Source organism: Pecten maximus, chromosome 18, assembly GCF_902652985.1.
Source record: "Pecten maximus chromosome 18, xPecMax1.1, whole genome shotgun sequence".
Lineage (NCBI taxonomy): Eukaryota > Metazoa > Mollusca > Bivalvia > Pectinida > Pectinidae > Pecten > Pecten maximus.
In genome coordinates this window covers 11,395,800-11,420,377 of record NC_047032.1, presented here as the reverse complement: position 1 = coordinate 11,420,377, position 24,578 = coordinate 11,395,800, and the positions used below count along the sequence as shown (strand labels likewise).

General features: G+C 36.9%; 1 protein-coding gene across 1 annotated transcript in view; it reads left to right on the top strand.

Annotated features, from left to right (window-relative positions):
• Positions 1-2,918: 2,918 nt before the first annotated feature.
• LOC117316575 (MAM and LDL-receptor class A domain-containing protein 1-like) overlaps positions 2,919-24,578 on the top strand; it is a 56,366-nt gene continuing 34,706 nt past the window's right edge. Inside the window, exons 1-8 of the mRNA XM_033871236.1 lie at positions 2,919-3,080; positions 17,541-17,638; positions 19,488-19,556; positions 20,240-20,314; positions 21,874-21,987; positions 22,642-22,729; positions 23,615-23,750; positions 23,934-24,009. Coding sequence (XP_033727127.1) covers positions 2,993-3,080; positions 17,541-17,638; positions 19,488-19,556; positions 20,240-20,314; positions 21,874-21,987; positions 22,642-22,729; positions 23,615-23,750; positions 23,934-24,009 — 744 coding nt within the window. The 5' untranslated portion in view covers positions 2,919-2,992. The remainder of the gene's footprint in view (positions 3,081-17,540; positions 17,639-19,487; positions 19,557-20,239; positions 20,315-21,873; positions 21,988-22,641; positions 22,730-23,614; positions 23,751-23,933; positions 24,010-24,578) is intronic.

The following is a 24,578-nucleotide window of genomic DNA, read 5'->3' as shown; positions in this document are numbered from 1 at the left end:
AAATGGATGTCTAGTGGGGCACCAACAGCTAGGGTCATGTGAGTATGGATGTCTAGTGGGACACCAACAGCTAGGGTCATGTGAGTATGGATGTCTAGTGGGAGACCAACAGCTAGGGTCATATGAGTATGGATGTCTAGTGGGACACCAACAGCTAGGGTCATATGAGTATGGATGTCTAGTGGGACACCAACAGCTAGGGTCATATGAGTATGGATGTCTAGTGGGACACCAACAGTCAGGGTAATGTGAGTATGGATGTCTAGTGGGACACCAACAGCAAGGGTAATGTGAGTATGGACATCTAGTGGGACACCAACAGCGAGTGTAATGCGAGTAAGGATGTCTAGTGGGACACCTACAGCCATGTCGTATGAGGACTGATGTGTAGTGGACACCTACATTTATGACGTATGAGGACTGATGTCTAGGGGACACCACCAGCCACGTCGTATGAGGGCCGATGTGTAGGGGACACCAACAGCCATGTCGTATGAGGACTGATGTCTAGGGGACACCACCAGCCATGTCGTATGAGGACTGATGTGCAGGGGACACCAACAGCCATGTCGTATGAGGACTGATGTGTAGGGGACACCATCAGCCATGTCGTATGAGGACTGATGTGTAGGGGACACCAACAGCCATGTAGTATGAGGACTGATGTGTAGGGGACACCTACAGCCATGTCGTATGAGGACTGATGTGTAGGGGACACCAAACAGCCATGTCCTATGAGGACTGATGTGTAGGGGACACCAACAGCCATGTCGTATGAGGACTGATGTGTAGGAGACACCAACAGCCATGTCGTATGAGGACTGATGTGTAGGGGACACCATCAGCCATGTCGTATGAGGACTGATGTGTAGGGGACACCAACAGCCATGTAGTATGAGGACTGATGTGTAGGGGACACCAAACAGCCATGTCGTATGAGGACTGATGTGTAGGGGACACCTACAGCCATGTCGTATGAGGACTGATGTGTAGGGGACACCAAACAGCCATGTCCTATGAGGACTGATGTGTAGGGGACACCACCAGCCATGTCGTATGAGGACTGATGTGTAGGAGACACCAACAGCCATGTAGTATGAGGACTGATGTGTAGGGGACACCAACAGCCATGTCGTATGAGGACTGATGTGTAGGGGACACCAAACAGCCATGTCCTATGAGGACTGATGTGTAGGGGACACCAACAGCCATGACGTATGAGGACTGATGTGTAGGGGACACCTACAGCCATGTCGTATGAGGACTGATGTGTAGGGGACACCATCAGCCATGTCGTATGAGGACTGATGTGTAGGGGACACCAACAGCCATGTCGTATGAGGACTAGTGTCTAACCACAGCCAGAGGCGCCCACTGCCCAGTGTAATACTAGAAGATGTGCTTAAAGGAAATCCAACAGCTCGGTTCATTGACATAAGGACCTGAGAAATTAGTTTTGTTTTTCACTAAAGATATATGTCTGCTAAAGATGAATGGTTTTCAGGAACCTGTCGAGGCAATGGTGATACAGTGTTCTCTATACTTGTACTCGGTGCTAGCTCACGATATTGTTGGTATTCTGATAAAGCTTCGCTATGGCAGATCACATAACGAGATAATTTGGTCAACATAGCGAGATAAATATACCATATAGCGAGATAATAAAACGACATAGCGAGATAAAACAACCGACATAGCGAGATAATTCAATGCGTTTACAAAGTCGCTATCTCGACATCTCGCCGTATTAGATGCTACTACTGACATGGATTTTTTTCTTGTCAACGTCACGTGACCCCCATTCGGAAGTTCAGCGCGCCAGTGCACACGAGGCTTGGACAGGGAAGCTGAACGGCCCAACACCTACAACAAACAGGTAAACAAAGCATGTTAGATACCTATGGCAAATGTTACGATTATCCCTGTCCAAGCCTCGTGTGCACTGGCGCGCTGAACTTTCGAATGGGGGTCACGTGACGTTGACAAGAAAAAAATCCATGTCAGTAGTAACATCTAATGTGGCGAGATGTCGAGATAGCGACTTCGTAAACGCATTAAATTATCTCGCTATGTCGGTTGTTTTATCTCGTTATGTCGTTTTATTATCTCGCTATATGGTATATTTATCTCGCTATGTTGACAAAATTATCTCGTTATGTGATGGCAGATCCATGCCACCATAGTTTCGGATCGGGTGGTCGACAGGCCATAAAAAATCATTCTAACAATCAATTTTATATTTGTTTTATCGTCAATTTACACATGCTTGTCGTAAAAATAGTTCAACAGAGCTACAGTGTACATACGTCACAAATTGGAACGTACATCTCAATCTCTCCCAGAGTGCATTGCGGTTCTTATATGCAGGGAACCGCAACAATCGGGAACCGTCGGCACTTTCCGCAATGCACTCTGGGAGAGATTGCTTGCATCTTGTACACTGGACCAACAAGCGCGTCTCGCAACAGGTGTAGGATAAATATATATTACATTGCAACAGTTTTGAATATCAATGTCGATTTGGGAAATATTTGTTTTGCTGAATTGCTGGCATACCCGTGGTCAAAATAAAAAAAAAATAGAAAGACATGGGCCGCACCTGAACAAGGTCGACACGAACGTCAAGCAGTTACCTGGAGTTGTTTCTACTGTGTTAGGTGGCTGTAGGGCTAATCAGATTGTCTCGGTCGGGTACGTCTTTTTAGGAGGAGACAGTGGACAGTCACGTTATACATTACCCACCGCCGCTATGTTTAGATTTCTCTTGAGTATGACGTCGGAGTGGACGATGTTATGTGTTTATCACGATTTTGAACTGACCGTTCAACCGAAATTTAGCCATGGGGACGAAAGATAAGTTACTTTCAACCGTTTACTCTGCGACTTGCTCCAGGCTAATTTAGTAGATTATAAAGAATTCAACTATCTAAATTCAGTTGTCAGTGCGGACACTGCTCGCTATAGGAATCAGCACTGCAAACAAGCGGTAAACATGAGGACACTCATCACATTCGTTTTGTGTATGATTGTATATACGACCAATGCCCAAAATGGATTTAAGAAGTCCCGTGCTGTTAAAGGTAAGATAATCAATACATTGTTGTAGTTAGTGTTATAGTGTTTTATTTTGTCAATTTCATGTTAAAGGGTATTCCTTCGTTTGAATAAAGTTTAGGTCATCAAAATTAATCTTACTGAAACATACGTATTTTTTCCAAGTAGTAAAATATATAATCTTTACATTAATAAGGCAGTTTTACTCTCAAGATAAACCAATGTTATTCGAGTATCAAGTGCTGAAAATTCTTAATTCGACCAGAAGCACCACTAATTACCGCAAAGACATACGGTATTTGTATACGATAGCCTTTTTCTCGTATATTTTGGTGTTAATTTCATTACGTGTAGGCACATACACTCATATTATCATCGTTCGTACATAGATTTCATAAAAAAGAAATTGTGCATTTTTCTGATGTTCGAACGAAGGAATGCCCCTTTAACAATATATATACAACATATAAATGATACAAAAAGCAATCAGAAACAATTGACACCTATATAAAATCTGACACCTATATACATGTATATATCGGTTGACGTCACATAACAGCATAGACATGATAAAACACAACATCGTATCACCATGACAATAGAGTCTAATGTTAAAAAAACATCAGTTGGAACTTGATCAAATAATTAGATATTTGTAGTTAATAAAAACGGAGAAAAAATGTATATATACACTCGGGTGGTTGGGTGGCACAGTGGTAACACACTTGCCTTTCACCTAGGTGGCCGGGGTTCGATTCCCAATCGGACGTGTAAAGGTATGAGGTCATCTGCTCGGTCACTTGGGTTTCCCCCTTGTACTCCGGTTTCCCCCCACAGTAAGACCCCTCGCGCGCTTCCATCTTGGCCAACAAGCGTGATTAATATAAGTTAATATAACTTGATTCGCAATTGTTGTAAAATAAATAAAGTTTACACCACACGTATATATAGGATGTTTGCGCATCAAGAAATAAGTATAAAATGTAAATATAAGTATATGGGAATGTAAAACGTCAAACAGAGCGGACGTAAAACCCGTTAAATAAATAAATATTGGTTCATAAGACATCTTTTAATTAATGGATTATTTTCATTGATTAATGGCATATATTTATTAATTAATGGCACATCTCTGTAAATAAATGAGACTATCTATTAAATAATGAGGTGTTGCTATTCGCCATTTAATTGTTTAATTTACTATTTGTTATTATATTTATAACGTACATGAACTATTGTGTACTGTCATATTGACGTTATGGTCATTTTTATCATATATAGTAATACTAAAGTGTACGTATACATAAATGGGTATGTTAGACTATAAAGCGTAATGACATGTGTTTTTCTAATTATGTATTGTGTCATAATATATTACATTGTATTGTTTTGTAATGTCTCTCTGATGTGTTGAAAAACACAAAGAAATAAAAAAAAAATAAAAAAATAAAAGATTCATAAGACATTTTTTATTAATGGAATATTTCTAGTAATTAATGACGTATATGTATTAATTATTTAACAATTAAGTCTCTAATTATTAATGCGACACCTATATTGTTAACGTTACATCTCCGATAAATGATATAGACTGGCCACCATTCCCTACGTTTTCTGTTAGAATTGCTCCACGACATTCTAATACTAGATTACCCCCCCCCCCCCCCCCCCCCCCCCCCCCCCCCCCTCTGGTAGACATATCCTCGAGACCAAAATAATTAACCGAAATTTTATTTATAATTTAAATATTCTAGAGACAGGTGGCCAGTCTAGTTAAATGATAACAATTAGTTAAATAAGGACGAATCTATTTTAATTAATGAGACCTCTTTATTAATTAACAAGGCATCTCTATAAAACAACTCTCTATTTTAATCTCTCTCCCTATCATCCTATACAACCTACCCAATCCTGATTCCTGAATCAGCTTCTACTTTTTTTATCCAAACTATCCCCCAATCCCATTTTTCAATTAGCTCCAGTCAATATATTCATTTGTTGATTGTTTCAATTCTACATACACTATACTGCCCAATAATTAAGAATGTAATAGTAGATTTAAAATATGAGTATTCATAAAAATTGATTACATGTACGTAATTAAGAGAGTATTGATGTATATGTTTGTCTGGAACTAATATAAAAAAAAAAAATCTACCCAATCCTTCCACTACATTTCCTGAAATAACGTGTCATTAAGAAGATAAAACTATATTCTTTCCTGCCTGGCAGACTGAAACGATACCAACAAGGTTGATTTGAAGAGCGGAAGTAGCTGGCGTTAGTACATGTAGCTTGTATGTGCCATGCAGATAATGCTATTTATCATACATATTTATACAATATATTGTGGTAAATGTAAGAAATATATTGTGATAGTCCTTGCTATTTCTCTGTACTTTCAAACATGTTTCTTCTTTTACTTTGCTGATTTCTGAAGTCGTCGCTGTCACATTTTTAGATAAAATTGTTGAGGGGAGGGTTTCTATAAGTTATACAGTAATAACCTGTGTCCAATCATCTTACTTGGTTTTAAGAAGCAATACAATATATTTAAATATGATTATTAAATATCAATAAACAAATACACATCTATGTTAATTAATCATTTATTTTAGGAAACAAAATTCCATTAAAACGTTTATGATATATTTTTAATGAATTTGACATGAGAATGACAAATATCTCTGTAAGTTTGTTTTTCAATATTTTGAATTTTTATTATTTGAAACAACAACAATTTTTTTTGCAAAAGAGATATCTTAGATACTTGATTCGATTAAGATGATATGAAATCAGTTTCACCACACGCGCCTGATTCCGGTTATTATTAATATAAAAATATACCCTACTCATGCTATATAGTACTGAGTAGGATCTTAAAAAAATCTGTTAATACTTACCAGAATGAGTATGAAAACTAGAGTTATAGTGTCTTGATACTTGTTTCTGATTCCTTTTTGCATCATTTATATGTTGTATATAATTGTTACATAGAAATTCACAAATTAAACACAGTTTAAACTAACGAGTAAAAAATCTACAGCTTGCACATTTAAATTCATTAAAACGTTGAAAATAGAATTTTATATAGCAAAAAGAAAGAATTTACTGAGGAAATTCTACCAAATATGGGGAGTTTTTTTGTATAATGCTCCTGTATTTTTCTATCTATTCAGTAGAACTGTTTCTTATGGTCTATGTTACAATAATTGATCTACTCAATTCCCCAAATGTCTCAACATGACTGGACTCCCCTCAAACCCCTCCCACCTCTCTTATTTTATTTTATTTTTGTAGAGTATGAGAAATGAATGAATGCTATACTGAGTGCGATATAGAGAGTGTTGTTGTATGTATATGTATATATATATATTGTGTGTGTGTATGTATGAGGGTGTGTGTGGTGTAGCAGGTTTACACTGAATGAACGAATAACAAAATGAATGAAATGAAAAGAAACAAAATGGAATACATGAATGAATCAATCAAATGGAATGAATGAATGAATGGATGAATGAATGAATGAATGAATGAATGAATGAATGAATGAATGATGTAGAATAGGAGCCCTCTTGCATGAGGAGATATTTTTACAGATGCCGAACCCAGGGTCCCAACCCTGGCAGTCATCTCTATGTTCAAATGTCTGGGCAATAAAACTGAGTATATAATGAGTATAAAATCTACAGTTATAATCGCTTTAATGAGTATGAAATCTACAGTTATAGTCGCTTTAATGAGTATGAAATCTACAGTTATAGTCGCTTTAATGAGTATGAAATCTGAAGATATAGTCGCTTTAATGAATATAAAATCTACAGTTATAGTCGCTTTAATGAGTTTGAAATCTACAGTTATAGTCGCGTTAATGAGTATGAAATCTACAGTTATAGTCGCTTTAGTGAGTATGGTATCTACAGATATAGTCGCTTTAATGAGTATAAAATCTACAGTTATAGTGGCTTTAATGAGTGTGAAATCTACAGTTATAGTCGCATTAATGAGTGTGAAATCTACAGTTATAGTCGCTTTAATGAGTGTGAAATCTACAGTTATAGTCGCGTTAATGAGTATGAAATCTACAGTTATAGTCGCTTTAGTGAGTATGGTATCTACAGATATAGTCGCTTTAATGAGTATAAAATCTACAGTTATAGTGGCTTTAATGAGTGTGAAATCTACAGTTATAGTCGCATTAATGAGTGTGAAATCTACAGTTATAGTCGCTTTAATGAGTGTGAAATCTACAGTTATAGTCGCGTTAATGAGTATGAAATCTACAGATATAGTCGCTTTAATGAGTATGGTATCTACAGATATAGTCGCTTTAATGAGTATGAAATCTACAGATATAGTCGCTTTAATGATTATGATATCTATAGATATAGTCGCTTTAATGAGTATGAAACCTACAGTTATAGTCGCTTTAATGAGTATGAAATCTACAGTTAAGGTCGCTTTAATGAGTATAGAATCTACAGTTATAGTCGCTTTAATGAGTATAAAATCTACAGTTATAGTCGCTTTTATGAGTATGAAATCTACAGTTATAGTCGCTTTTATGAGTATGGAATCTACAGTTATAGTCGCTTTAGTGAGTATGGTATCTACAGATGTAGTCGCTTTAAAGAGTATGAAATCTACAGTTATAGTCGCTTTAATGAGTATGAAATCTACAGTTATAGTCGCTTTAATGAATATGAAATCTACAGTTGTAGTCGCTTAAATGCTTTTCGCCTTTATAAAACAGAGGTTAAAATGAAAATGAAAGCAACGATAACAACTTAATTTCGTTTTGAATTTTGGTTATATAATATGACAGCTGCGTCGGTCGTCCATTGTCGTCTGTCAAAAGACTACTCCTCTCGGATTGCTACAGGTACTATCGTTATTTCTTGTGAATACACACTTTGGTAGAGCAGTATTCCTTTATCATCCCAACAGCGGGATAAAAAGTTAAAGTCTACTTGTCCTAAATGTTTGTACGAATTATATCTTATATAGGTTATGATATATCTGATATACTATTCTGTATAAGATATTTTTATTCATAAATAAAATATCTTATAGAATTTGGTTAAGGTATGAGGAACGTATAATAAGTTTATTAGAGTACCACCCTGGATTAACATTGCTAAATGACGAATGACAACATGGTCTGCCATAGTGGATAGATCCCAATTCTACCCGAAATTAGATTCTACAAATGTATCAGAATAATTAATAAGCATAATTGGGAAATGCGATATGATCTGTCTTTGAATATTTCTCCCCAAATATAGTTCTTGTTTTTTTCCCAATTACAGTTTTTATTAAAACTCTTCCTATGTGCTGATATTTACTCGTATATTCAACTAAGTTTAGTCGAACGTATCTTTTGAATGAAGGGATATGGGATTACCACCTTAGTTTATTTTTACGAAAGCCGGTTGGGACCATTTTTGTAGAAGAAAATAATACTTTTTTCGCATTATATCGCGAAACTTTCGCGTAATAACGCGAAACTAACGCGTTATATCGCGAAACTAACACGTTATTACGCGAAACTAACGCGTTATATCGCGAAACTAACGCGTTATATCGCGAAACTAACGCGTTATTACGCGAAACTAACACGTTATTACGCGAAACTAACGCGTTATATCGCGAAACTAACGCGTTATTACGCGAAACTTACGCGTTATTACGCGAAACTAACGCGTTATATCGCGAAACTAACGCGTTATTACGCGAAACTTACGCGTTATATCGCGAAACTAACGCGTTATATCGCGAATATATATATAGAAATAAGAAGTATCGGCTACTTTTGTATATGTAATGTTATTGTGTCTTGTTGAATAAAATAATGTTTAAACTAATAGTGGATAGATTTGTTCTAAGCAATTCAACACTTAAACGATATTTGAAACGATAGTGTTTAACAATAAGGAAATAAGTTCTCGGATATATACGATGTTGCATTATTCATTCTCAATGAATTACAAAATTCTGGACAGAAAAAAATCATCGTTCTCGCCTTCCATCTTTAGAGTCAGTATCTGATACTCTAAAGCAATTTCATCGTCTTATATAACCTGCTGCGCATAATAACGCAAAGTTTCGTGATATTATACAATTATCGACCTGTTTTCAGGTGAATATAATGATTTATAAACTCGAGAAAATGATATTTCCCGAGGCCGAAGGTCATCGTATTCACCTGAAAACAGGTCGATAACTGCTTTATTATATGACAAAACTACAACATTTTCATATTACAGAATGAATATCATTACCTGTCATAGGATTGCATGAATAATAGTGATCGACTTGAGAAAAGTTCAAATTGACAATTAATAAGTCAAAGTTGTTCAGTGTTTACAAGTATTGAATTTAAACTTCATTATTTATTATTGCTTAAAATTCAACAAAATGTAAATGCTAAAACATTTAAGAATTCAGTCTATTAAACTCTGTCCGGGAGCACATACCTACATGTACATGTAAGCATACATTTTTGACGACACGGATAGTTGGAAATTCCCTTGTTACTATATTCGGGTGCGTAATCGAGTTGTTGGATTATTATGTCACCCTTGATTTGACGTCACAGATTGCGGGAAAGTCCCTGTTATTATATATGAGTACGAACTCGAGTTATTGGGTGGCTGTATCACTCTGTAGCACGGATTCGGGGTTGAAAATAATATTTAAGCAAAGTGAGAATGTTTAGAATTGGCCAATCAGGAAAGGGGAAAATCAGTCATATAATAATACGCGTTAGTTTCGCGTAATGACGCGTAAGTTTCGTGTAATAACGCGAAAGTTTCGCGATATAATTATATAAATTATATAAATTATATAAATTATATAAATCTTTGGTAAGACCCCACCTGGAATATGCTTCCGTCATCTGGTCACCTATGTACATCAAGGACAAAAGGGCAATTGAGAACATCCAACGAAGATCTACCAAACGAGTGCCATCCCTAAAAGATAAACCATACGATTACTGGGACTGCCAACCCTTGAATATCGAAGGGAAAGAGCGGACATGCTGCAGGTCTATAAGATTCTCAACAACATGGAAAAGGATAAACTCTTCACACTGTGCGAATACGGCGCTACTCGTGGCCACTCAAAGAAGTTATTAAAAAAAAAAAACATGTGAAAAGCAGAAAACCCTAAACTACTTCAGCAACAGAGTGGTGTTAAACTGGAACTCGCTACCAGAATGTGTGGTTTCAGCCCCGTCAGTAAATAGCTTTAAGGACAGGTTAAACAAGCACTGGCGTAACCACCCCCTGAAATTTGAACCCTCGTTCAACTAACCTGGAACACTAAGATCAGAAATAACACAACAAGTACATGTAGAATGTGCGAGTTCCAATCCAGCTCAACTGGGAAACTACGTCATAAGTATTCCACAAACTGTGTATACAATATAACCATAGTAGAACTATTGGACTATCAGTTAACCGATAAATGTATACAGTCGTAGCGTCTGCCTTTCTCAGTAAGACATATATCCCAGTTTTTTATGACCAACTTCGATACTATACTCTGAGTATACATTATGTATTTTAGAACTTTTTAATTGTATATACAATTTTGTGATTATTAAGTGTGTGCAACCGGAACGAAGTCGCGAAGGACAAACATTAGTTGTGGGAAAACGTCAAGATATATCAAAGAAGTCAAATAAGACTTATATCGATGTCTTCCGGTGATTCCAGTGATTCCAGTGATAACGCGAAAGTTTCGTGATATAACGCGTTAATTTCGCGTAATAACGCGAAAAAAAATATTATTTTCTTCTACGAAAATGGTCCCAACCGGCTTTCGTATATTTTAACGCATTCAAAACATCAAGAAAAATAAATAACAGGACGCGTTTAATTCGTAATATACTCAAAATATCTACCTTGAGGATATTTTTACCTCTCCCGCAATTACGTAGCTCGCTCTACGACCCACAAAAAGGGAAAAGTTCAAATACTGGACACACCGAAACAATTACAAACAACTCAATATTTGGAAAGTCCTCGGGCGCGGTCATGACGATGTGATGGCTATCTCCTGTCCTTGTGGATCACATCGTCACGTTTCAATTAGCATTTTGAAATATCGTAACATAAACAGTGGGATGGACAGTCGTGAGAGCAGTAGCCGTGACCCGTACTGATAGCCATCATCAGGGGTCAAGCGCTCCAGATAAATAGTTGGTTCCGATAGTCATATCCAGCGGTCAACCGTTTCAAATTCTTTGATAAGTTTTTTAACTCTTCAGTTTCATACACATACATTGTTCTCAATATTCACAATACTAAAATAATTACACGGAAATAAACAATACATTCGGGGAACATAATTGATTGATTTAAAACGTCATGCAGTAGTCGTTTTGACGTATTTGCCCCATTAAAAAATGAAATGATGTACAAGATTGAATATAAAAAAGTGGGATTTAAATGTTTATAAAATTATGACCGTATTGTATAAACGCGATTCTCTTTTTACTCTGACATTTGCTTGCGGACAAGCGTTCAAAAATATACCACATTTTGTGAAAAAATAACAAAGATTGTGAGCTTCAAACTTTCACGGTTGTTTTTTTTTCTCTCTAAAAGTTCCATTATAATTTACCAACATACTTAGATACATATATCATAAACTTGAACTCGAATTCATTGACGATTACCAGATGACATCCGTTTTTAGTCCAATTCTTGTTATTTCTCAATATCTCACCATTTTTAAATAAAATCACTTTCGTTTCATTCGTAATGACAGTTTTATTTTGTATGGCAAAAGTAAAATAGTATTTAATGGCTTGGTTCTAAGTCTCCGCTTTGAAGTAATAGTCCCTCATCTTAAACATCCTCATTGAAAAATAAAAACAACAAGCAATTTCTTTAAACAAGATTAACGGCATAGTTTTAATAGTGGTTATAATGTAAAACTGCTGGTGAAATAGATTAACGAACTAATGCGTTTCAGCACGGATGACAAAAATTATATCAGTTTGAATCATTTTTGATAATAATAAGACTATATTTGAATCAAGAATATAATTTTATTAATGTGTCATTTGAAAAGATAAATCCACTTATTCAGCTTGCATTAAATCTTCACTTTGTTTCGTTTTTAACTGTATATCTGCATTTTGCATTTACCGCTACATTGACCAATCACATACTTCATCTTGACCAGTAACGCCACCTGTCACGTCATATCCGGGACCAAAAGAATATTATACGGCTATGTGATTAAAAGACAAAGACAAAGAGCTATGATAAATAATTGTTTCCCACACTTGGAAGCGGCTTATTTGAATACAAAATGGAAGAAAATGTCCTCATCTGTTTTTCACCAATGAAATGATAAAATATCTCATTCCCTTCCTCATCTCTTTTTTGAAAAAATGATCCAAGAACCAAGCTATTCATTTTATTTAGCCTTAACCCTCTGATGTTTCTGAAAATAAACATGAACATAGTCTGGATTTCTATAGATGGACAGTCGACCACAAAAGAATACATCTCGCAGTCGAATAGCCTATAAAATACTGCTTGAAACAACCGTTTCCACAACTGAAATAACTCTAGAGTTATCTCCCTTCGTTACGCTCTTCGATTAGGCTAATCACAATTTGACAATAATTTTAAATTCTTCATCCATCATATCTAGTAAAACTAATTTTACAAACTCTAGAGCACTATAAAATGCCACTTCTGATGCACATTATTTATACGTCCGGTTGTATGATACTAATCTTCCAGTGATAGTAGTGTAGATCGGACTTGGAAGGATGGTCCGACCAGTATCTGCTTAGGTTGTGTTTGATGGTTATCAAGTTCTCGCCAATCTCAGCGATGAGCGCATTAACAAGTGAAAAGGTTGTTGATCAAATAAGTCCACACGCTTATCCACGTCAGAAACACGAGTTATATTGCTGTAAATCAGTTTATTTTGGAGTACTTCAATTTAGCGAATTACTGAATCTGAACAGAAAGAGCACAGAGATAAATTGGCGAATTATAGTTAGTCAGTACGGCCCCACGTGATCAATGTAATACGAGTTATAGTTAGTCAGTACGGCCCCACGTGATCAATGTAATACGAGTTATAGTTAGTCAGTACGGCCCCATGTAATCAATTTAATACGAGTTATAGTTAGTCAGTACGGCCCCACGTGATCAATGTAATACGAGTTATAGTTAGTCAGTACGGCCCCACGTGATCAATGTAACACAAGTTATAGTTAGTCAGTACGACCTCGCGTGATCAATGTAACAAAAGTTATAGTTAGTCACAACTGCCTGACGTGATCAATGTAACACAAGTTATAGTTAGTCAGTACGGCCCCACGTGATCAATGTAACACAAGTTATAGTTAGTCAGTACGGCCTCACGTTATCAATGTAACACAAGTTATAGTTAGTCAGTACGACCTCGCGTGATCAATGTAACAAAAGTTATAGTTAGTCACAACTGCCTGACGTGATCAATGTAACACAAGTTATAGTTAGTCAGTACGGCCCCACGTGATCAATATACATGTAATACGAGTTATATTTAGTCAGTACGGCCTCACGTTATCAATTTAATACGAGTTATAGTTAGTCAGTACGGCCCCACGTGATCAATGTAATACGAGTTATAGTTAGTCAGTACGGCCCCACGTGATCAATGTAATACGAGTTATAGTTAGTCAGTACGGCCCCATGTAATCAATTTAATACGAGTTATAGTTAGTCAGTACGGCCCCACGTGATCAATGTAATACGAGTTATAGTTAGTCAGTACGGCCCCACGTGATCAATGTAATACGAGTTATAGTTAGTCAGTACGGCCTCACGTGATCAATGTAACACAAGTTATAGTTAGTCAGTACGACCTCGCGTGATCAATGTAACAAAAGTTATAGTTAGTCACAACTGCCTGACGTGATCAATGTAACACAAGTTATAGTTAGTCAGTACGGCCCCACGTGATCAATGTAACACAAGTTATAGTTAGTCAGTAAGGCCTCACGTTCTCAATGTAACACAAGTTATAGTTAGTCAGTACGGCCCCACGTGATCAATGTAACACAAGTTATAGTTAGTCAGTACGGCCCCACGTGATCAATATAATACGAGTTATAGTTAGTCAGTACGGTCCCACGTGATCAATGTAATACGAGTTATAGTTAGTCAGTACGGCCTCACGTTCTCAATGTAACACAAGTTATAGTTAGTCAGTACGGCCTCACGTGATCAATATAATACGAGTTATAGTTAGTCAGTACGGCCCCACGTGATCAATGTAATACGAGTTATAGTTAGTCAGTACGGCCCCACGTGATCAATGTAATACGAGTTATAGTTAGTCAGTACGGCCTCACGTTCTCAATGTAACACAAGTTATAGTTAGTCAGTACGGCCTCACGTGATCAATATAATACGAGTTATAGTTAGTCAGTACGGCCTGACGTAATCAAGATAATACGAGTTATAGTTAGTCAGTACGGTCCCACGTGATCAATGTAACACAAGTTATAGTTAGTCAGTACCGTCCCACGTGATCAAGATAACACGAGTTATAGTTAGTCAGTACGGCCCCACGTTATCAATGTAATACGAGTTATAGTTAGTCAGTACGGCCCCACGTTATCAATGTAATACGAGTTATAGTTAGTCAGTACGGCCTGACGTTATCAATGTGATACGAGTTATTGTTAGTCAGTACGGCCTGACGTAATCAAGATAATACGAGTTATATTTAGTCAGTACCTTCCCACGTGATCAAGATAACACGAGTTATAGTTAGTCAGTACGGCCCCACGTGATCAATGTAATACGAGTTATAGTTAGTCAGTACCGTCCCACGTGATCAAGATAACACGAGTTATAGTTAGTCAGTACGGCCTCGCGTGATCAATGTGATACGAGTTATAGTTAGTCAGTACGGCTCTACGTGATCAATGTAATACGAGTTATAGTTAGTCAGTACCGTCCCACGTGATCAAGATAACACGAGTTATAGTTAGTCAGTACGGCCTCGCGTGATCAATGTGATACGAGTTATAGTTAGTCAGTACGGCTCTACGTGATCAATGTAATACGAGTTATAGTTAGTCAGTACCGTCCCACGTGATCAAGATAACACGAGTTATAGTTAGTCAGTACGGCCTCGCGTGATCAATGTAATACGTGTTATAGTTAGTCAGTACGGCCCTACGTGATCAATATAATACGAGTTATAGTTAGTCAGTACGGCCCTACGTGATCAATATAATACGAGTTATAGTTAGTCAGTACCGTCCCACGTGATCAAGATAACACGAGTTATAGTTAGTCAGTACGGCCTCGCGTGATCAATGTAATACGAGTTATAGTTAGTCAGTACCGTCCCACGTGATCAAGATAACACGAGTTATAGTTAGTCAGTACGGCCCCACGTGATCAATGTAATACGAGTTATAGTTAGTCAGTACCGTCCCACGTGATCAAGATAACACGAGTTATAGTTAGTCAGTACGGCCTCGCGGGATCAATGTGATACGAGTTATAGTTAGTCAGTACGGCTCTACGTGATCAATGTAATACGAGTTATAGTTAGTCAGTACCGTCCCACGTGATCAAGATAACACGAGTTATAGTTAGTCAGTACGGCCTCGCGTGATCAATGTGATACGAGTTATAGTTAGTCAGTACGGCTCTACGTGATCAATGTAATACGAGTTATAGTTAGTCAGTACCGTCCCACGTGATCAAGATAACACGAGTTATAGTTAGTCAGTACGGCCTCGCGTGATCAATGTAATACGTGTTATAGTTAGTCAGTACGGCCCTACGTGATCAATATAATACGAGTTATAGTTAGTCAGTACGGCCCTACGTGATCAATATATTACGAGTTATAGTTAGTCAGTACCGTCCCACGTGATCAAGATAACACGAGTTATAGTTAGTCAATACGGCCTCGCGTGATCAATGTAATACGAGTTATAGTTTAATAAGTACCGTCCCACGTGATCAAGATAACACGAGTTATAGTTAGTCAGTACGGCCTCACGTGGTCAATGTAATACGAGTTATAGTTTAAGTTAGTCAGTTCTGTCTTATGGCTTCATGGCACACGTACCGCCGTTAAATGATTTTATCTACCTTGTTATCATTCTATTGGACATGTTAAAGTGAAAATATTTTAATACGTTAATTGAGCGTGGTTGTTCGATTATGGACATGCTAAGTTTGCCATGGCTGTTTACACATGCTTGAGTGAACACCGCACTGTTTGTCCAGTATCCAATTCACTTGAGGCGGTCCAATGAACATTTCACTTGCTTTGCTTGTTCCATATTTTGACGTGTTTGGAAAAATGACGTCAGGACCCTGAAATAACCAATACCGGATTTAAATATACACAGAAACAATGACGACGACGACGATGACGACAACACAAACAGGCTTGCTTTGTGAAAGAGGTTACACAAAACTCGTGGTTGCATATGCGTGTTTTTGTTACTTTTGTAAAATAACTATTAAAAGGATTTGACCTGTTTTGTGTAGGCGTGTGTTCTTTTCATCATATGAACTAAAGTATAATGCCTCTAATTAATATGCAAAAATGACAATTTCATAAATGTTCGGAAACATTGTAATAAATTCATAACAAACAATTAACAAGTTTATAAATCTGAAAATAAAAAATGATAGAAATCTATATAAAGAAATTACTCATCATAAAAACAATTGCGAACTATTTTTTTTGTTTTATCATTTCCGCGACGCCTTACAACGGCCTTTTAAGAGTCAAAGTCAAAGGTCATCGTGTCAACCAATCAAAACACATTTAGAGGTTTTTTCTCATATACTATAAACTGAATGTTATTCAACAGTTGTAAAGATTATATGATTCACATTGGATAGTCCATTTATTCTGGTAGAATATCTTTTAAGGAAAACTGCATCACACAGCTATTTCGGAATTGGGCCCAGGTGAAGAAATCCGTCCAGAAAAATGTGGAGTAACGAAAACTAAAATGGGTCTAAACAAATACTAACAGATAGCAGGGAAGATGAGGTTAGATTAAAGTTTTATGGTGCGCAATCTTCTACAACTAATAACTCGCTCATTTTTGGTCCTATTCACCGAATAGTTGATTCGGTAAGAGCGCCGACCACGTAACCTCAGGATGAAGATCCAAAGTGCGTCGGTATGGCGCTTTCTAATCGTGTCAGTTTGTGTTTCTTGTGAAGCTAACAAACAGACCGGCCTGTGCTGTCGTGGTTGTGTCCAATGACAAGACACTTGACTCTTATTGCTTTGGATAGCATGCGATGGACCTCCCATATGTTGTTCAGTGAGGTGGTCACCAACTACTACAATTGAAGAAGACACGTATTAAAAAAATGATCATGGCTGTTAACGGGGCGTTAAACCCAGAAAGAAACTAAATAAACTAACTTTGATTAAAAACCTTCAACATTAACGAAGTTTTATCATTGCAGACTATGAGAACAAGGTCAAAATTGAAGAAATGATAAGAATAGTCAAGGCACGGTCAGCAGAACGGAGGAAAAGGGAGGCAACCAACACCACAATCTACGTAAGTCATTATGTTACCAACACTACAGTCAACAGGCCTACTCACTGATAGGTCCTTGTGCGAAAAACAGGAAGTTGGCCAATGAAAATTAAGCAAACACTCCAGCTATATTGCAAAGGTCGTTATATGAGAACAGTCGACGCAATATTTGTGTTGCACTCTATTATTAACAAATTCATTAGTAATAATATTCGATAATATTGATCGGTGTAAATTATGCTATAAAATAGCCAAACTTGGTGTTCGCGGCAAAATGATGTCTGTAATCAAATCATTATATAGTCATATACAATTTAGCAACCATGTTGATGGAAAAAAATCAGTTTTTTTTTACAACAAGACGGGTCTTACATGGGGAAATTGTCTCCCCGATTTTGTTTAGCATGTTTGTTAATGATTGTGAAGCTGATTTTTTACGGGCCGCAGTGCAGCCTCTTGACTTACAAGAATTGTCCATATTTTTATTAATGTATTCTGATGACATGGTTTTGTTTTCTGAAAGTATAAGTAGTTTACTGTCGATGCTTGACAAACTTAAAGATTATACAGAAAAGTGGTCCCTAACAGTCAATGTTTCTAAAACTAAAGTTGTGGTTTTCCGAAAGTCCGGCGAAATATCACAAGATGAAAAATGTTATTTTAATGATATATTACTTGAAAATGTAGATAGTGTTTGCTATCTTGGTTTGTTCTTAAGCTATAACGGTAATTTTAATCAATCGCAAAAACTGTTAGCTTCACAAGGCAGGAAGGCATTATTTGCATTAAAAAACTCGTATTCCCATGTTTTTAAATTTTTCCACATTATTAAGTCTGTTCGACACATACGTAGGAAGTGTGGCGGGGTATAGTAGTGAAGTATGGGGTTTCCATACAGCCCCAGATATTGAGAAAGTACATTTAGATTTTTGTAAAAATATTCTTGGAGTTAAACGATTGACACCAAATGCTATGGTATACCTTGAAATTGGGAAGGTTTCCAATAGTCCTCTCTCGTAAATTGAAAATACTGAAATACTGGTGTAAATTAACTTCTACCAAGAATTTGTATATTAAATGCATGTTACGAATATATGTACAACGATTGTGAGGTGAACCCAAATTGTAAAAACTGGGTTGCCAAAGTAAAACACGAGCTGTGCTCACTAGGTAAGATGGAAATATAAATCATTTCATAGCTACAGCAAAACAACGACTGTTAGACAATTTCAAACAAGAATGTGAACATTTTTTTTGTGTCATCGCCGAAATGTGTCTCATACAGGCATGTTGTAGATCATTTAACGTTGCAAACATATCTTTTAAAACCAATTCCTTCTAATTATAAAAAAAAACTATTGTTAGATTACATTTATCTTCCCATTGTCTTTTCATCGAATCAGGTAGACAAAGAAACGTACCTAGGCATCTTAGAACCTGCCCTGTTTGTCTTACTGACATCGAGGATGAATATCACTTCATTTTTAAATGCCCCTTGTACAGTGAGCTGAGAATCAAATATATTAAGCCCTATTATCGAAGAAATCCCTCCGTCTTCAAATTAGTTATATTTCTATCGTCTGGTTATACAAAAGAATTGTGTAATTTAGGAAAATTTGTTCATCATGCAAACATCTTACGAGGAAATTATTCAGCAGAAGATTAGATTTTGTATGATTGATCCTGGAAATATTTATTGTAATTTAATGTATGCAAATCTTATATCCCTGAACTGTATCGGTTTACCATTAATAAAGAATTGATATCACCAACACTACATTCTATGTAAGTCGCTATGTCCTCCATCACTGTAAATTCGCTATATTACCGACTCTCTAACTTTTTTAATGTAAAATTGTTACATCCACAGGATCGAGTAGTGCGATCGGCTGAAGATGAAACGCAAGTAGATCTCAGTTCACCAGACTTCGATGGAAAGGTAAGATTTTTGGAGCATTCATTTCACTGTGATGACATTGGAAGAGGAAATGATGAGAGGGAGATGAATGTTGAAATATTTACAATAGGATTTCGCTTGGGTCAGAATGAATGGTAGGGTATTTTATGGTAGTGGATTTCTCGATTTCGGTGGGGTTAAATGGAATAGAGTGTATTTCTCTATTTTGTCGGGGTCAGAGTGAATTATAGGAGATATGTATCTGACTTTTCATCAATGAGAGGTTTTATGCAACGAAATTTATCAACCTTTCCAGTTGATCTGTTTGGCCGATTCAGAACTGTTTCAAAGTCCAATTAGAATGATTTCCCAATTTATGCAAATTGTATTTTAATCATTCGAATGGTTAAAGACTGAAAAGCTGCATGATGAAAAGTCATGTTTGAGTAAATTTGACTTGAGTGATGAGAGGGAATGAAATACTAGAATTCTAATATTCCCCAATATTCGTACTCGTGCTATATATACATGTACTTATAATACCTCTGATAAACATTCATTATATACATACCGATACATACCGTATTCATTCTACTTTTAAAAATGCTCGCATCATTAATGCTCATGACAATTAGCAATTACACGTACAAACATCGTCTTCTACTCACTAACAACTCCATTGTTCGTACGGAGAATTAGAATAATCAAAACATGTTTAATTTCAGAATGTCGATCCTGACTCCAATCTCGCTCTGATACTCGAAAGTATGTTGATTTCATACGACGGCAAACTTCACAGGGTAAGATTCCTTTCCAATCCCGATGATCATTTGTCTCGCAATTTAACATGAATACCCACAATACCCGGATGTTATCTTACAATTATGTTAAGATTTTTTTTAATCTCAAGCTTAAATTCAAGAGTGTTAAGCATCACCATTCACCGGCCTTAATTCTGTCAACAGTTTTGGATGTATTAGGTATTCCTTATGTGTTAGACCTCACACAATTATTGACATATGAAAAAAGGAAGGCACATACTTGTACCAGGGTGTATATAAATATGTATATCTGGGAATTCGACGTAACTTTTGAACCTTATTGAAAAGACATTTGGTCATGACCTTACGACCTTTTGAACTCAATCTACAGTGATCAGACATCGGGTCACGACCTGATGCCCTCTTGACCTCAATCTACAGTGATCAGACATCGGGACACGACCTCACGACCTGATGACCTCAATCTACAGTGATCAGGTATCGGGACACGACCTGATGACCTCTTGACCTCAATCTACAGTGATCAGACATAGGGACACGACCTCACGACCTGGAGACCTCAATCTACAGTGATCAGACATCGGGACACGACCTGATGGCCTCTTGACATCAATCTAGAGTGATCAGACATCGGGACACGACCTGATGACCTCTTGACCTCAATCTACAGTGATCAGACATCGGGTCACGACCTGATGACCTCTTGACCTCAATCTAGAGTGATCAGACATCGGGTCACGACCTTATGACCCATGGTATCAACCTAGAGTGATCAGATATCAGATCATAACTTTATTACTTCAATCTTAAGTGATTAAACTTCCACCATCAAGAAACCATACTTATGCTCAAATACTTTTGGCGATAGATCTGATATTTGAATGCGTTCATGTGATCTCAAAGAATTTCGGAAAGATAGCAAATTAGTTGATATTATCTTCAATGTTTAGGGTTTGCTTCTAAACTGCTTTTTGTGGTATAAGCGAGTTTAAAGAAGTTGGGTTGAACACATATCTTGTGCTTGAACGTAAGAATGGTTTCATGGATACGGGCCCAGGTGACAACAGTGGCAATTATCAAACATAAGGTCATCACCGCAATCTACGGTGATAAATCATCACGTGATGACCTCTTGACCTCAATCTATACATCCTTATATCCTGAAAACAGATGTTTAATTATTTTGTTAAAGGTAATTAATCCAACACGTTAATTTCTATAATTTTATATATTTATAGCATTTTAATGCTTTGTCGGATTTTTAAAAATAATTTTTGACTTTCTATCACGAATCTGAATCTTGATTTGACGTTATAGATACATAGCTTGTTCCAGCGTTCGACAGCATGTATATTGAAAACATGGATGAGGTACTGTGTTATAAGCTGAGTTAATGTTTCTAGGTAGGCGATTAGATGCCGTACATCGTGAGTTTGAGACCTGTTTAGAACAAGAGTAAAACAATTGTCTTCCTTCGTCGTTTGTGTTACTATGTAAAGGTCAATATGTAAAATATAAGTAAGATGAGAAAATACAGTATTTGGTATAGTATATTGTCACATATATTGCTTACACAGGCCAAAGGTGCCGAAAACCTGGAGAGACAAAGGAGCAACATGTGGGGACAAAACCATGACTCCCACAAACTAACACACCGACAAAAAGTCATCATGGGTCTGGAATCGGAATTGGTAAGCCATCCACGTCAGCAGGGATTCCAACGTTAGCGAGTTGATCTTAATTTGTTTGGCGGTTATCGTCCATAAATATAAAATATACTTCCCCTTACGGAACGCCTGGTCTAGTTCTCCTTGTATTTGTTAAAGAGTTTCCATGAAGATCTCTATTTTTGTCAATTTTGTCTTAGAGTGTACGTACGTTATACGATCTTGTTTAATTCCTGTTATCGACATTTGTACATTATTTCCCCAGAAACATTAGGAGATTTTGTGTTATCATCACTAACTGTATATTTCCTCTGTGCATCAATAACTTATGTATCGTGTTATGACACTGAAAACAGGGTAGTTATGTAATGGGTGTTATAACACTGATAACAAGGTAGTTATATAATGGGTGTTATGACAATGATAACAGGGTAGTTATGTAATGGTTGTTATGACAATGATAACAGGGTAGTTATGTAATGTGTGTTATAATAATGATAAAAGGGTAGTTATGTAATGGGTGTTTTGACAATGATAACAGGGTAGTTATGTAAGGTGTTATTATACTAATAACATGGTAGTTATGTATGGTGTCATGATACTAATAACATGGTAGTTATGTAATGGGTGGTATAACACTGCTAACAGGGAAGCTTTATTTACATTTTACAATTCCAGCAAGATACAGAAGGTCGGATGGAAAATTTCATCTCCCGTCCTCTTTGGGAACAAGCTATAGTACCGTACGAGATAGCGTCCTCTTTCAGTAAGTATGGTTTAACGTGCAGACGAAATCACCACATTCTTACATGAAGTATACAGAAACAAGAAGTTCAGCGAAAATGTACAGCTCACCTGTAACATATCCGCTATGTATACCTTTGTTGGTACAATTGATTTGGAAAAAAACATCACATTAAAGAGGATTGGCTTAGCACCTGATGAAGCGTAGACTGTGTTAGGAGATTTCATTCATGCAATTTGTAGATGCCAAACTTAAAATGTAATAGCTTTAGTTATCCAAATATATAATTCAACAAAATCCTAGTGCGGGGTCTTTTGTATGCCCTGAGAAATTCTTTAAAATGTCCTTTACACATTTGAATTCCGAAACCATGAGAGTGGAACAAACTCATCACTGTTTGTACAAACTTGATGTATTCCCTTCTATTCGGAGAGTAGAAATCCCTGTGGGATATGTGTTTTTAGCTGACAATATATTTTGGAGTTGGTAGATTTATCTTGAAGGTGTAACGGAGAAATTACTTCAGGTCTGTCGGCCATATTGACAAGGTGTACCGAAACCAAAATGTAACAGAGAGATAATTACTTAAGGTTTGTCGGCCATATTGACAAGGTGTACCGAAACCAAACTGTAACGGAGAGATAATTACTTAAGGTTTGTCGGCCATATTGACAAGGTGTACCGAAACCAAACTGTAACGGGGAGATAATTACTTCAGGTTTGTCGGCCATATTGACAAGGTGTACCGAAACCAAACTGTCCATTGTATTGTAGTTTGTATTGCATTTTTAAAAACCGTCCTCGCAGATCTTATGAAACAGCTACAGAAACGTCTTACAGAAGGCGTATACTCCAGTTGAAGGAATTCTTATGTAGCCCTAATGTATGACTTTACGTATGAAACAGATACAAATCAGCGAAATACCATCCTTGGGGCAATTCAAGAAATGGCAGCCAAAACATGCGTGCAATGGTTGCCAAGATCGACGGCTTTAGCAAACCAACTTGGACATCAATCGTATGTCAACATCTTCAGTGACAGGTAAGGCATTATCAAACCATTCATACCAGTACATAAAATTAAGCTCCAAAATTTATCATATGTTTTACCCCTTCTTGACGGAACAATTTTGTGGCTTATATATGACCCATTCTTCAATTCGTCTTTATTTCATGTTTATTATTATGATGACGTATATGACATTTCAGTATATTTGTGTTGCAGTGGTTGTTATTCATATGTCGGTCGAGTGTTTTCTGGCAGGCAGGATCTCAGTCTGCAAATTCCCGGTTGTGTATCGGTAAGTGTGAAGGCTATTGGAAATAAACTCTCATCCTCGATACTGGTTCACATTCATACTCTGGAACCACTGGAGTCATCCTCGATACTGGTTCACATTCATACTCTGGAACCACTGGAGTCATCCTCGATACTCCAGGGGTTATGTTTACTTTCCCTCCCGTCACCACTGGAGTCATCCTCGATACTCCAAGGGTTATGTTTGCTTTTTATGGCAAGCCAAGTTGCCATTTATTTATGAATCAGCATTGCTCCATGAATAAATGACAAATTGGCTTGGCATAAGGTCTTCAACCTCGATACTCCATGGGTTACATTCACTTCCGTTCTCTTGAACCCTGGAGTATGTCATGGCAACGTTTAAGGTACATAACTAGCCATTTGGTGACGACAGGAAAGAGACCTGGCCATTTCTTTTGAAGAAAACAGAAGAGCGACGACGAAGTTCAAAGCCAGTCAACGGCATGGCGACCTGGAGGTTAATATGTTGTACATAATTAATAATATAACTTCTTGTTTTATCAACAAGTGGTGGATCTGAACCTTTACTTTTGCCCAAACATCTTCCAG